Here is a 12,400-nt window from a genome sequence, read left to right as displayed (position 1 = left end):
AAGTCAACAAGGGCAAATAAATAACTTAAAAACCTCTGGAATTAAATAATGGTACAAAAATAAGGCTTCATCTGTATAAGAAAAATTACCAGTACAGGGATGGTACGAGGGAAATTTCTTTTGCAGTTTGTCTGAAAAGCTGCAGTTGCGCTTTGGCATCATTCAAACATCACCAGGCGCTCCTGTGCGCTGTCTGTCTCGTCTGTGAGCGCTGAACAACAACTCACAAAGAAGCAGCTCGGGGATGACGTCACACATATGGGTTCTCTATAGCCCTATAGGGAAACCAGGACATTTTTATCAATCTCGAAAATCCCCCCCGTGAAAAGTGGACATGTCCGGGGAAAAGATGACTTTTGGTCACCCTATGATAACAGTTAAGTAATTTCATTTTAATTTGAAGAATTTTACTGACTACTTTATTACTTTTAGAACTTATAAAATGTTAATGTGGTTTATTGCTAATAGGTAAACATCTAACGTTTGGCTGGCCAGGTTAACATATATGATAACAGTTAAAAAAAATTGAATGTTATTTAGAAGAGCTTTACTGACCTTATGAAACTCTTCATGAAGCCCAGGGTGTCCCTCTTGATTCACCAAGCTGCTGTGCTACTATTCTTGCAATTAGCTGCTATCAATACTTTTGCTAATGGGTATTTAATGTAATAAGAGATTTTAGTACCAATTAGTGTCCAAGAATCCATTCTTTTGAGAACTCTGCTCAGTACCAGTGTTAGAGTCGTTAATCAACAAATATAATTATTACACCCACAGTTTTCTTAAAAGTAACACTGATTACATTACTTTCTTATTACTCCATAAAATGTCGTAAAGGGCGCTGTCTCATAATTACCAGTTAACAGTATAATCTTTAGTCCTACACACCAACACAAATCCCTGACCCAATGAGACCGCACATGTGGTCCTTCTTTTAGTATTTATGTTTGAACAGAGCCAACAAATGAAAACCAGTCGAAAAGAGACTTCAAAGCGATCGCCACAGTAATTCTACTTTAGAAACATGAACAGGTAAAAATGGAGGCTACAAACCTGACTGGTCATCAATGCCTGTGTTACCTGTTGAAGATCAGACTTTGACTGCTGGGCTGGGGTCGGCAAAAACTCAACTTTAACATCACTCTGGGTTCTTGGCTAGCTTTGTGTTAGCATGCTGTCCGTGCAGATGCTTGCAAAGAGCCAAACTAATGTTAGCAGTATGAAGCTTGAAAAAAAACAAACAAATATTGTTTCTTTTTCTTTTTTTTAAATTTTGCTTTAAAAAATGTCTTAAGCATTGATTCTGGTGACAACAGACTGACAAAAAACCAAGCAACAAAGATCTGACATTAGCGTAGAGTAAAACACCTTTAGGCAAATCACATCAGCATCTTGAGCACCATGAGCTGCAGCCTTTTAGTCTATGAATTTTAAATGTTAGCTAATGTCAACTCAGCAGCCAAAGGGGAGACTGAAAACACACATCTTAGCTTTCACTGTATGAGACTTACTAGGACTGACATTTAGTATTGTAAGTCATAGCACAGCGATGGAGCCATTAACACTAAAAGTGAGTTGCAGTGAAAGTGTTAATATTCATAGACTGTTGTTTCTTTAAACATACCTGTTTCTGACCTTGGCTTTAGAGTAAAAATATAGATTACTTCAAAATATATGTAAGCACAAATCACACATGACACAACTCACAAATAAATTAAATGTCCTTTTGATGGAGCATTGACCCTTGCAAGAAAGCTGTGGCGACTGAACCTCTTCCTGGACATTCCTTGCTAAAACACTGATCTGTAACAATTACAGCAAACGGATTAGTAGACTGATGGAAGATTATCTTCCGTTCTAATAGATTGATTGTTAAATCAAACAAAATTGTTTGTCTTTGTATTCTTTCAAGTGGAATATCTTTGAGGTAAAACAAGTTGAACAAAACAAGATATTCAATTACTTTTTTTTCACTAATCTTAAAAATTAAAATTTAAAGAATAATCAGCCAACTGTTAAACTGTGAAGACTCGGTAAAGATTAATTTTATGAAGCCTTATGAGTTTAATGGTGCTTTGGATTCTGGGTTTCCATAGTTCAGAGAGAGGCTAAAAACTATTGCGTCATTATTTGCTTGTCTTTCATATGCCTCGCAGTGAATGGTATGATATTTACAAACTCTGGGGAGCCTATCATTTTCCTCCTGCCTCTTCGTGTGTTGTGTGGCAAACTCTGCACTGGAAAGGTCAAATTTGGAGGAAGATGTTTATTAGAAACGTGTAGGTGTAGTTTTGCATTTAGGGCTCTCTGTCTGGGAGGTCTGAAGCAGGAAGAGACTGGATGAGGGTAAAGTCAAGGTCACCCTAGTTGTCAGGCTTTAAAGAAAACTGCAGTCTGCAAAATGCAGGCTTTCTTTCAGCTGCAGAACAAATGGCTGTGGGACCAGCTAGTGGATCGATGTGGAAGGGGTAAAGTGTACTAAAAAGAGGAATTACTGAAGGGGGAGACACACCAAGCACATTTCTCTTCAGTGTCACTGGGACATGGAATAATTGGCTAGTGGGCTTGTATGGACAGTATATCCTCTAAAGATAATAATCAAAAACCCAAAGAATATTATAAACCCCACAGTTTTAAAATATTCCAAGATGTCTATTAAAGATAAAGTTAATAAAACCGTTCATAAAATTATAGCAGTTTAACCATAGCAGATAAAAATAATGGTAAACAACAGTTGAAAATATTTTGAGGAATATATTTTGAGGAAACTAAATCCACCTAACAAATTCTGCAGATAGTTTTAACAAATAGGTTACAGTGTATTAATTAGTTTTAGAGGTGTTGGTAGATGATTTGCTGTTCGACTTTAATCAGGGCTAGCTCTTTCACCTGCCTACACTTTTTATGTAAATCTGTGCTGAAAACGATAAAGTGATATTTAGTTTCACATTTGGCTCCTCAAAATAATTTTTACCATTATGTTTATCTTAGATGCTATAATTTTATGAACCATTATAAATATCTTTAATAGAAACCTTTGAATATTCTGAAATGGTATTTGGCTTTTTATTGATCTTTACATGACATACTATCCATAGATACACAATGTTTAAGGAGAGGAAGCAAATTTTTAGGAGAGGACAGAACAAGGAGACAAGTTTGAATTGGACCAAAAATCAGTGGCAACAAGTCTTATAGAGTGAAAAATCTACATTTAATTTTTTTTGTTTCAAAAAATATGTACACTAATAAGTTCACCAATATATATAGAGGATCTCTGGAGATAAACGGTGAGTTTCTACAGCCATACGTAAACACAGTGGAGGTACTGTCATGGTTTGGGGGTTTATTTCAGCCAATGATGTTAGAGATCTTGTTAAATTGATAAAAAGTATTTAACCTGGAAAGGATTTTGGAATAGCGTCTGGAAAGCATCTCATTTTCTTCAATTTTCAGCAGGACAATGATTCCAAACACAGCGCTAACTTAGTAAAAGCATACATGGATTGAATACTGAAGGCTACTTAAAGAAATTACAAGAAAGGTTTCTTAGGAGAGAGCTGGCTGAAAAATAAAGGTGGTTGTAGACTAACAAATATAACAAATATAATGGACTATTGCTCTATCAACAAATTAGAAACCACTGCTGTCTCTTTAGATTTAGAGAAAGCATTTAACCAGTGTGGTGTGGGGTTGGTCTGTGCCCCTTTGGCAGCCTCACTGTGTAAGATGGGTTGACCCACACAGGGAAGTCTGGTCTGTGCCTTGGCGGCTCGTGGGTGCCCGCAGGCCCATAGGGTGGGGTGGGGTGCCCAGGTGAGGGAGCAACTGTAGTTGTAATTGAATAGATGGCTGTTATTGTGGCTCAGCGTGCAGATCAGCCCCAAGACTTTGGACTGATATCCACACTCCAACCTGACCTCTGTGGTGGGGAAGGTGGATGCTCCCTCGGTGCCCTGGATTATTGTCATTGTGGACAGTCATACAAATAAGGTTCTTGATGGAGGGTGTAATGATAACAGCAAATCCATATTTGCCTAGTATCATGTTTTTATGTTGTTAATACTCCTAGACTATAGGGGGAGCTAGAGAGCTAGAGGGAGTTACCTCTGAGCAGACTGTGATGGTGAAGCTTTGTTTACATGTGAAGTACAGTTCGATAAAAAGCCTTCTCTTCAAGTAACGGTGTCATTATTGAGAACCCATAACAACATAAAGAAACAAGGCAGAGGGTTGCAGGTCACGTAGGTCTCAGTGGGTAGACCCCATCATGTGCCTCTGCTGGCTGGTGACCTGCTCCTTGTTTTTAATGTCACTGTAGTCATCAAGGAAGGTGTTCACCCTCTCCACCACTCTCCACTGGATGCTGCTACCCCCCAGAGCGTGTGGTTGGATAGGCTGGCATGGTCATTAACCCACTCCCTTGGTGGTTTGGGATGGCTTGGATCTCTTCCGTGTCGGGGAAGCAGGGGGTGGTGCTCTCACCCCCAGGCCTGAGAGTGTGGCCTTACGTCTTCAGTACTCTTGGGGGCTGCGAATGGCCTGATTGAGGCTTCCCACCCTCATTTTCAAGTATATTTCGTAACAAAGACACATTCTCGCTTTCTTTCTCTCTCTGTCACACACAAACACACACACACACACACACACACACACACACACACACACACCAAAAGAAGATTGCTGATGTATGTCCCTGTGCATTTTCACACACAGTGGCAGTTGGCGAAACATTGTGCATTTCTATTTGTACTAGAATAACCCCCTATTACGTCCCCCCCACCACCTCCCTTTTTTTTTCCTCCAGCCTTTCCTGCCTTCAACATTGTTATACTGTATACCACATATAATGTAATAACTGAAATAACATGAATAGAAATAAAGAAATAAACAGATAAACCCTAAACAAGAAGAGCCTATAGAGAATTTATAGAGCTGATTTTGGAAAAGCAAAATGTGTTCAGCACAGCAGTGCTATCATAATTCTGTTTGTAAAAGCTCCCAGGTAGCACAGGATTTTTTAAAAAAAAGAAGACGAAGAGTAAAGGTGGTCATAATAAAATTAACTTTCAGAACATCCTCTTTCACTGAGCTGAAGTATTGTGTGTATAAATTCTGCAATATCAAAAGGACTTTTAAAAAGAACGTTTAATTTAACAATGAAATCTGTCCGTGTCACCTGGAGCAGCTGAGGGTGTTGCTGTTTGCCTAATTAAAGAGGTTGAGGGGAAAGGTTTGTGTACTCTGGCTGGAGGTTCTGTGTGTCTTTGTCATCAAAGTCTCGCTGTGCTCCATCCCAAGGCTGCCTCTTGTAGCCGCTGCCAGACTGGCTGCGAACTCTAGGTTGCAGGCAGGTGGTGAGGTCTTTCTTTGCTCAGTTCCTGAGCAGGTGTGATGAGGCTTATGGCCAGAGTCAAGGTTAGCACACAGTGAAGGAAAGTGGAGCCACTTTGTTTGTTCAGCGAAAATGCAGCAGTGCAAAGAGTCCAAATTGGCTCGTGAAGAATTATCCTGATCTGTCTCGCTGTGATTTCACTGCAGTAAAAGTGTTGCAGGGAGCTATTTTCATGAAGCTTTGTGTCACTTAATCATTAGAAGGAGATTGATGGATTCTAACAGTCGTCTCTGGCTATTTCTGCATCATAATCAGCTCACTTCCCCTTTGTTTCTATTTCACTTTTGTTGGTTTGTTCTTGTCTGTCTGACATTCAGCAGTGGTGGAGGTTTAAAGCCTTAATGATGGGGAGGCTGTCAGACCCACCCAAGCAGCTTGATGGCATGAGTGAAAGGCTTTGTGAGCTTGTGAAAAACACTAAATATGTCTCTTCCCCTCGTGGGCAACCTTCAAATGTCCACAAGGAGACGAGTGGTCTGTTTGATTTTTGAGTATGCTCAGGCCAAGCGAGGGAGGTTGTTCAATTATTTGCTACCGCTACATAGGTCATGCACATAGGTCAGTTAAAATGATGCTATAATTGTACTTGAAGCAGGAGAAACTGTTTCACTTTTTTTTTTCCAAAGACATTTTTTGTGCCAAAATGCATAGATGCAAGAGTGCTTTGCATCACTCTCTCCTGCTCTGTGGGAATGTCATAAACGACCCACTGTAACAAATATCCAACATCCCCAGCCGAACACGCATGCACAAACAGATGATAAACTGACAGTTTGTTTTTGCAACGGAGCCAGAACATGTGCAAACATGCTGATTTTGCTGTAAACTTGTGTTGCTCTGTTTGTAGAGTGCAGATGAAAACTGAGACATGGTTGACAGGTTTTCTGCATGGCAGCCACTCAGAAGTCCATCCGCATAAGACTGCAAACTCATAAATAACAGACCTCACAAGGTCCAACTGAAAAAACCTGTCCAGCATATAATGCACAGACAAGCCAGAGCTGTTTAGAGTTTCAGCATTGGATTTATCTGCAGGGCCAGAGCAAAAAAGAAAAAAAAGATGAAGAAAATCTAGAATAAAAGACAGCATATGGTTAGTACCACAGTGATGGAATGGCTTAGAACACCACTTACTATTTTCAGACAAACTGTGTGGGTTGAAACATGCTGTTATGCTCCAAAGGTGTGATATTTTCAAAGCAGGGAGAGATCTACATCTTACTCTCTCGCTACAAATTCTTTTGAAACATCTTCCTACCTTCTGTCCAACAGCTACCGAGGACTCACGTCCCAGCGCCATGAATGACTTAAAAGCGATCAAGGATGTTCCACGTTGCTGCTGTTTCTCTCTCATTATCAATTCCTCTTTAATGAACACCCCCCCCCCCCCACACACACACACACACACACACACACCAAGCAGTGCCCCTTCTGTGTTATTCCTTAGAAGATCTGCTTTGTTTAAACGTCTGTGGCGGCATCCTGCGCGCTCGCGGGATGCTGCCGCATTTACTGTGATTGCTGTAGTCACTTACATTAGCCCTGGCTCTTAACTCTCATCTCATGGGTGGTTTACTGTATCGATGTTTTTCTCCCATAGGTTGTGACCCTGGGGAAGAACAGCCGTGGTTACCACTACATTCTGGCCAATCTTGTGAGTAATAACTATGCTGCTCCCCTGGGGAGGGCGGGGGTTGTGGGGAGGGAGACACCAGCTTTTTTTCTGCATGGAGTCTAAGTCTCAGCCTTGGGCGCAAATGTTCATGGACAATAAGTGGATTAAAGGCTTTTATATAGGACTGTATATAGTTTTTTTTTCTCTCTCTCTCTCTATATATATATATATAAGGCTTTCAATGTTTGTGCCTCATGCTTTATAAATCACAGTCCAGCAGTCACACTACATTGCAATTTTGCTTCAGTATACAGTCATATTTGAATATCAGTGAGCATCCTTAGCAATAAATAAACAGGATTTAACCTTTTTAACGATCCTTGGAGGGCAGCCATATTTTTTCCCTTCACTCTCGGGAATGTAATGTTCATTTAGCCTTGGTATTAGCATGAGCGTTTTTAAGTGAAAGGCCGGCCCCACTCTCACTCGCTGATCTCCTGCTGCCATTTCTCCGACTTTAGAAGATGTGATTATGCAGCAGTCAGACTCGTGTCCTTGCACAACATGACACAATTCTGCACTTAAAAAACAGTGATTTGACCATAAAAAGAAATAACTGTCATAGCTCCAGGGTCAAGAAGGAAATTTAAAGGCAGCTGGTGCAGCGTACGTTTTTAAAATGCATTAAAAAGTGTTAGGGGGGCTTTTTTGTTGTTGTTGTTTTTTTTTTACATGGTAAGGCTTTCTGAATGAAACTAGGCCAGCTGGGTCAAGTAAAAAATTTAGACTCTACATGGTATGACACAAACTCTAAAGTATCTTCTGGCTGCTTGTGTATGTGAAAATGAATTCAGGTTCCACCGCAAAGTGTGAAGAGAAACATTTGCTTCAGTGTAATTGCAAACACATGCTGCTCTCTCCGACAGCACAGGATCCTTAATAAAATGCACCTTGCGCGCTGCCAGAATGGCTGCTAATATTTTGTGGAGCTTTGCCCCGGGTTATATTAAAAAACCTCAAAGAAAAACAAGTTACATGAGTCTCATCCTCCCCCGTTTCTCTTTTGTCTCGTCTCAGGGATTTTCTAATGTGAGCCTGGACAAAGTCTTCGCCGGTGGAGCCAACATTTCAGGGTTTCAAATAGTCAACCCTGAGAACCCGATTGTGCAGCAGTTTATTCAGCGCTGGGAGCGGCTAGATGAAAGAGAATTCCCAGAGGCCCGAAACGCCCCTCTGAAGGTGCTATGCTTGCAAGGCCTTTCATTGTGCATGCGGAGTGCAACGATCATCCTTTCTAAAGTGCTGTCTATTGGTTCTTCTCCTCTCATCCTCTGTTTGCCTTTGTCATTCTCTTGTCTTTCCCACCCTTTGCTTCCTCTGTCTTAGCGTTGCATCCCTCAGAGCAATCGATATATTGATAGGCAGCGCAAGCCAAGGTTATATTGCTGCTTCAATTTACATCTAATTAAACAATGATCAAGAAAGAAATGGATTTTGAATGGCATTTAATTACATTTTGTCACGGTGCGCTGGTCAACAAACAAGTGGCTCTGGCCTCCGTGGTGAAAAGGTCAGGCGAAGTTTGAAGGGAAGTGCGTGGGAGATAAAATCATGCATTAATTCTCTATTTAATTCTCCCCGCTAAAAAGTTTTCAAAGAGGTCCTGACCCTTAGAGAAGTCCTGGCTTTTCTAATCCAATCTAATCTAATCTAGCTATTTTTAGCATGAGCAAGCTGTCAGAGGTTTCGCCAGCGCCGCCCAGACTGACCCGCCTGGCAAGTGCTGAAATGCAAGTCATGAGAGCAACATATAGGCTGAACCAATTACACCAGGATTTTCTCATTTTAATAGCTTTACTAAAAAAGCAGCAGTCTTTTTTATTGATTTGTTTTTACCTCACACCAATTCAGCGTGTCTTTAGCTGTTTTGTTGCTTGACTTGCATGTGTGTCTGTGTGCAGTACACTTCAGCTTTGACCCACGATGCAATCCTGGTGATAGCAGAGGCCTTCAGGTACCTGCGGCGCCAACGTGTGGATGTCTCTCGTCGAGGCAGCGCCGGAGACTGCCTAGCCAATCCCGCTGTACCTTGGAGCCAAGGCATAGACATCGAGAGAGCTCTCAAAACGGTAGGGTGGGGGCGGGGGAAATGGAGAGCGAGTGGCAAGCTAAAAACTAAAGAAAAGGCTGGAGGAAGCGAAGCACAAATAGCAAGTGAGAGAGTGATAAAGATGGAAAGTGACAGAGAGAAGGAAAGAGAGTGTAGAGCTATTCTCCTCCCTCTGCCTGCAGATATCTCTGCACAGAGCTCACTCAAAAATCCAGGCCCTCATTACCATAAAACTACATCTTTTATTAAAGCGTATCCAGTTCATCATTTGATTAACAGACAGCATGCACTTCAGTAGCTCCGTGGACTCCAAGTACCTTAATGCCAGCCACAGTATGCAACCTGGGTTATAACTACTGCACATTCCACTGTGTCTTTCTGTCTGCCCATTAGGTCCAAGTGCAGGGGATGACTGGGAACATCCAGTTTGACAACTATGGCCGCAGGACCAATTACACCATAGATGTTTACGAAATGAAAACAGGTGGGCCGAGGAAGGTAAGAGAGGCCGGTGGCTGTCATCTATCAAATGTGACGTACAGACCTGATCAAAAAAACAAAAACAAAAAACATTTCATCTCTCTCTTTAAAAAACCTAACAGCTGGCACACATCAAAATCATGGAATCTGGCCAAAGTGTAATTTATAAATGATTTATTTCTCGGCTCTAAAAGAACAAAACTCAGTGACTGTTGGTCACATGTTGCCTCGAGCCATTTAGAGACTAATGCATGATTGTGGAGAAGTGGAAAACATTTTCAAGCAAGCCTGTACTGCCATTTATTAAAGTACTGAGGGCCAGGTGGGACCGGCAGGGCTGAGAGGACAGCAGAGAGTAATGCTGATTGCCTTTCTCCACCTCTGTTAGGTAGCAGCACTGATGAGCTATGCCGAGTATTACAAGCCCCACAAATCAGTTGTAGCCTGCAATCTGATAGCTAAAGCTGTCCTATCAAAAGAATGATAGAGGACTATTTTGTTGCTGTAGGATAGCACAGATTTGATATTTGGTCCTCTTCTGACAGTAATTACCATTCAAATAACCAATTACTGTAAAGGAGGATCCAAGAATTCCTCTGGCTCCTCTTCAAAATGCTAATTCCCAGTGGTACATTCACATTATAACCAGCACCATATGATGACCTCTGGTTTTATTTCATAACCTCTCTGAGTTCCAAGAGACAGCTGTGAATTTCTCGTTAGCTGGATAAGTGTGGGCTCAGTGTGATGTGATGTGTGATTATGCCGCCTGCCTCCCAGGCCTCTAAAGCCCACACTTCAATTAGCATTGCAAAGCCCTCACAGCTATCCCTACACTGTCAAACAGAGGAGGAGAGAGCGGGGAGAGGGGCCGGGAGAAAGGAGGTCAGCGGGAGAGAGTGAGGGAGCGAGGGAAGACGAGACAAGTCGGGCAGGCTGGGCGGCACTTTGTCATGGACCTGGAGCCCCAGTCACCCCAGTGACAGTTTCGAGGATGAAGGTTCTTAGCTGTGACTGTCACGATTGATGCATGGGCTGATATCTGTCCCAGCTGCTGGGGGGTGAGATCAGGACAGTGCCACTGGAGCAACACTCCGTGACACAGGTCCCAGCAGCCGTGTCCCTCAAGCAAAGTGTCTCAAATATCACTCAAGGACTAGAGAGCCTGGAATAAGCATTTAATAACGTCCAGCACCGCCCCACCCGCCCCGCCCGCCACCCCCAAATCACCCAGTCTGCCAAGTGGACTTAATACAGCTACAGCTGTAACGATCGGGAGCTCAATTCTGAAGCGTCTGCTGCTTTCTAGCGCCCCCACTTGGTGCTCAGTCTCTGCTGTACACCTGTTTGTCCCAAACATGAAAGATCTCATGCAAAAGAGAAAAAAAGAAAAGGAAAAATGCAGACCAGATGTGAAGGGAAGAAAAATCCAAGCCAGCAACAGTTAGACTTTTGGCAATAACATATGCAACACGTTTCATCACGAGCCAGAGCAGCCATTATTTCAGACGGGCAAACAAACACTTGACATTGGTTTGACTTAAGCATCTGTAGAGCAGAATGCAGAGTAACTACAGCGGCAGGACAGAGTAAAACTGAGGAGCCACTGCAATATTATGCTAGATTATTAAACGTGTATGCAGTTCACAGGTTTGAGTATCAATTATTTACCATAAAAAGGTGGAAGGGATTGAAGTTGCCATATGCTCACGGATTGCAAAGGAGCAGTTGGGTATCTGAATTTCGGGTGGATCGTAAAAGGCAAAAGTCCCTCTGTAATCACGTCCGTTATCTGCACGTTGAATGCAGAAATGTAAACGCAGCATTCTATGCCCAGAAAACTGTACCTGTTTATCTGGTCTGTTTTAGTACTCTGCTCATGTGGTTGAACATCAGGGCAGAGGCAGCAAGTCTCTGGGGAAAGCTCCGTTGTTTTAATGAGCTCTGCAGCGCTGCATTTCCCTGTAATATTTGTTCATTTACCTTCTGTATGCTCACTTATATCTGGACCGTGGGCCGGAGTGCATCACTAACCGCTGTTTTCTCTTTGCAGATCGGATACTGGAATGAGTACTCGCGGTTTGTAAATATTATGGATCTGCAGGTCTCCAACGACTCCTCAGTGGAAAACCGAACGATTGTGGTCACTACTATTATGGTACACTTTCCACGCAATTTTAAATGTTTCACGTATTCTGCCACTCAAGGTCATGGTGTTGATTCCAATGAGTGATACATTCTGTCCTGGGCGGGTAGAACCACATCTTTCTTGTGTTGCTTTCCATCCACTCACTACACGTTGAAACAGTCGATCCGGCTTGGAGGAGTGTTTCAACTGTATCCGTGTGGGTGTCAAAGCATTTTGATTTTCCATACTTCAGTGGCCTGTCGTAGCAGTGACATCACAATAATGGTATAAATGATTATGGTTGACTCCATCAGTTACAAAAAAAAAAAAAAAAAAAGCATACAAATGCATACGTAAGTAGACCTGTCTGTCCTCATCAAGTAAATGTTCAATGACACTTGGGATAGACTGGCCGCAGAATGACTACAGAATGATACTGCAATGGTTTCCCAGGTGGGGCAAAGCAAAATAAACAGTATTGGAGGGGAATGATGAGAAGGTGCTGTATTTTTTCCCTTGTTATCTCCCCTTCAATCTATTTTGTATTGCTCCTGCTATGTGTTCTGTGTTGAAGTATGCACAGCTTGTTAGCCTTTTAAACGGAGGATCATGTTCGAGGCACTTTCACAAAGGAACATATAATTACCAAATATATTTTCGATTGATTTTCTT

At 42.0% G+C, this 12,400-nt stretch overlaps 1 protein-coding gene across 5 annotated transcripts in view; it reads left to right on the top strand.

Annotated features, from left to right (window-relative positions):
• The window catches only part of LOC146524412 (glutamate receptor 3), a 97,031-nt gene that overhangs the window by 61,112 nt on the left and 23,519 nt on the right, over positions 1-12,400 (top strand). For all 5 annotated transcript variants that reach the window (XR_014875900.1, XR_014875899.1, XM_085171593.1 and 2 more), the window contains exons 5-9: positions 6,996-7,049; positions 8,088-8,249; positions 8,972-9,139; positions 9,514-9,618; positions 11,654-11,758. Coding sequence is in view for 3 of the 5 variants with exons in the window: in XM_085171593.1 (XP_085027719.1) it covers positions 6,996-7,049; positions 8,088-8,249; positions 8,972-9,139; positions 9,514-9,618; positions 11,654-11,758 (594 nt within the window). In the remaining 2 variants the exon portion in view is untranslated. The remainder of the gene's footprint in view (positions 1-6,995; positions 7,050-8,087; positions 8,250-8,971; positions 9,140-9,513; positions 9,619-11,653; positions 11,759-12,400) is intronic.

Source organism: Neolamprologus multifasciatus, chromosome 2 (genome assembly GCF_963576455.1).
Source record: "Neolamprologus multifasciatus chromosome 2, fNeoMul1.2, whole genome shotgun sequence".
Lineage (NCBI taxonomy): Eukaryota > Metazoa > Chordata > Actinopteri > Cichliformes > Cichlidae > Neolamprologus > Neolamprologus multifasciatus.
Note: the sequence above shows the minus strand (reverse complement) of the source record. Positions and strands in the feature narration are given on the sequence as shown.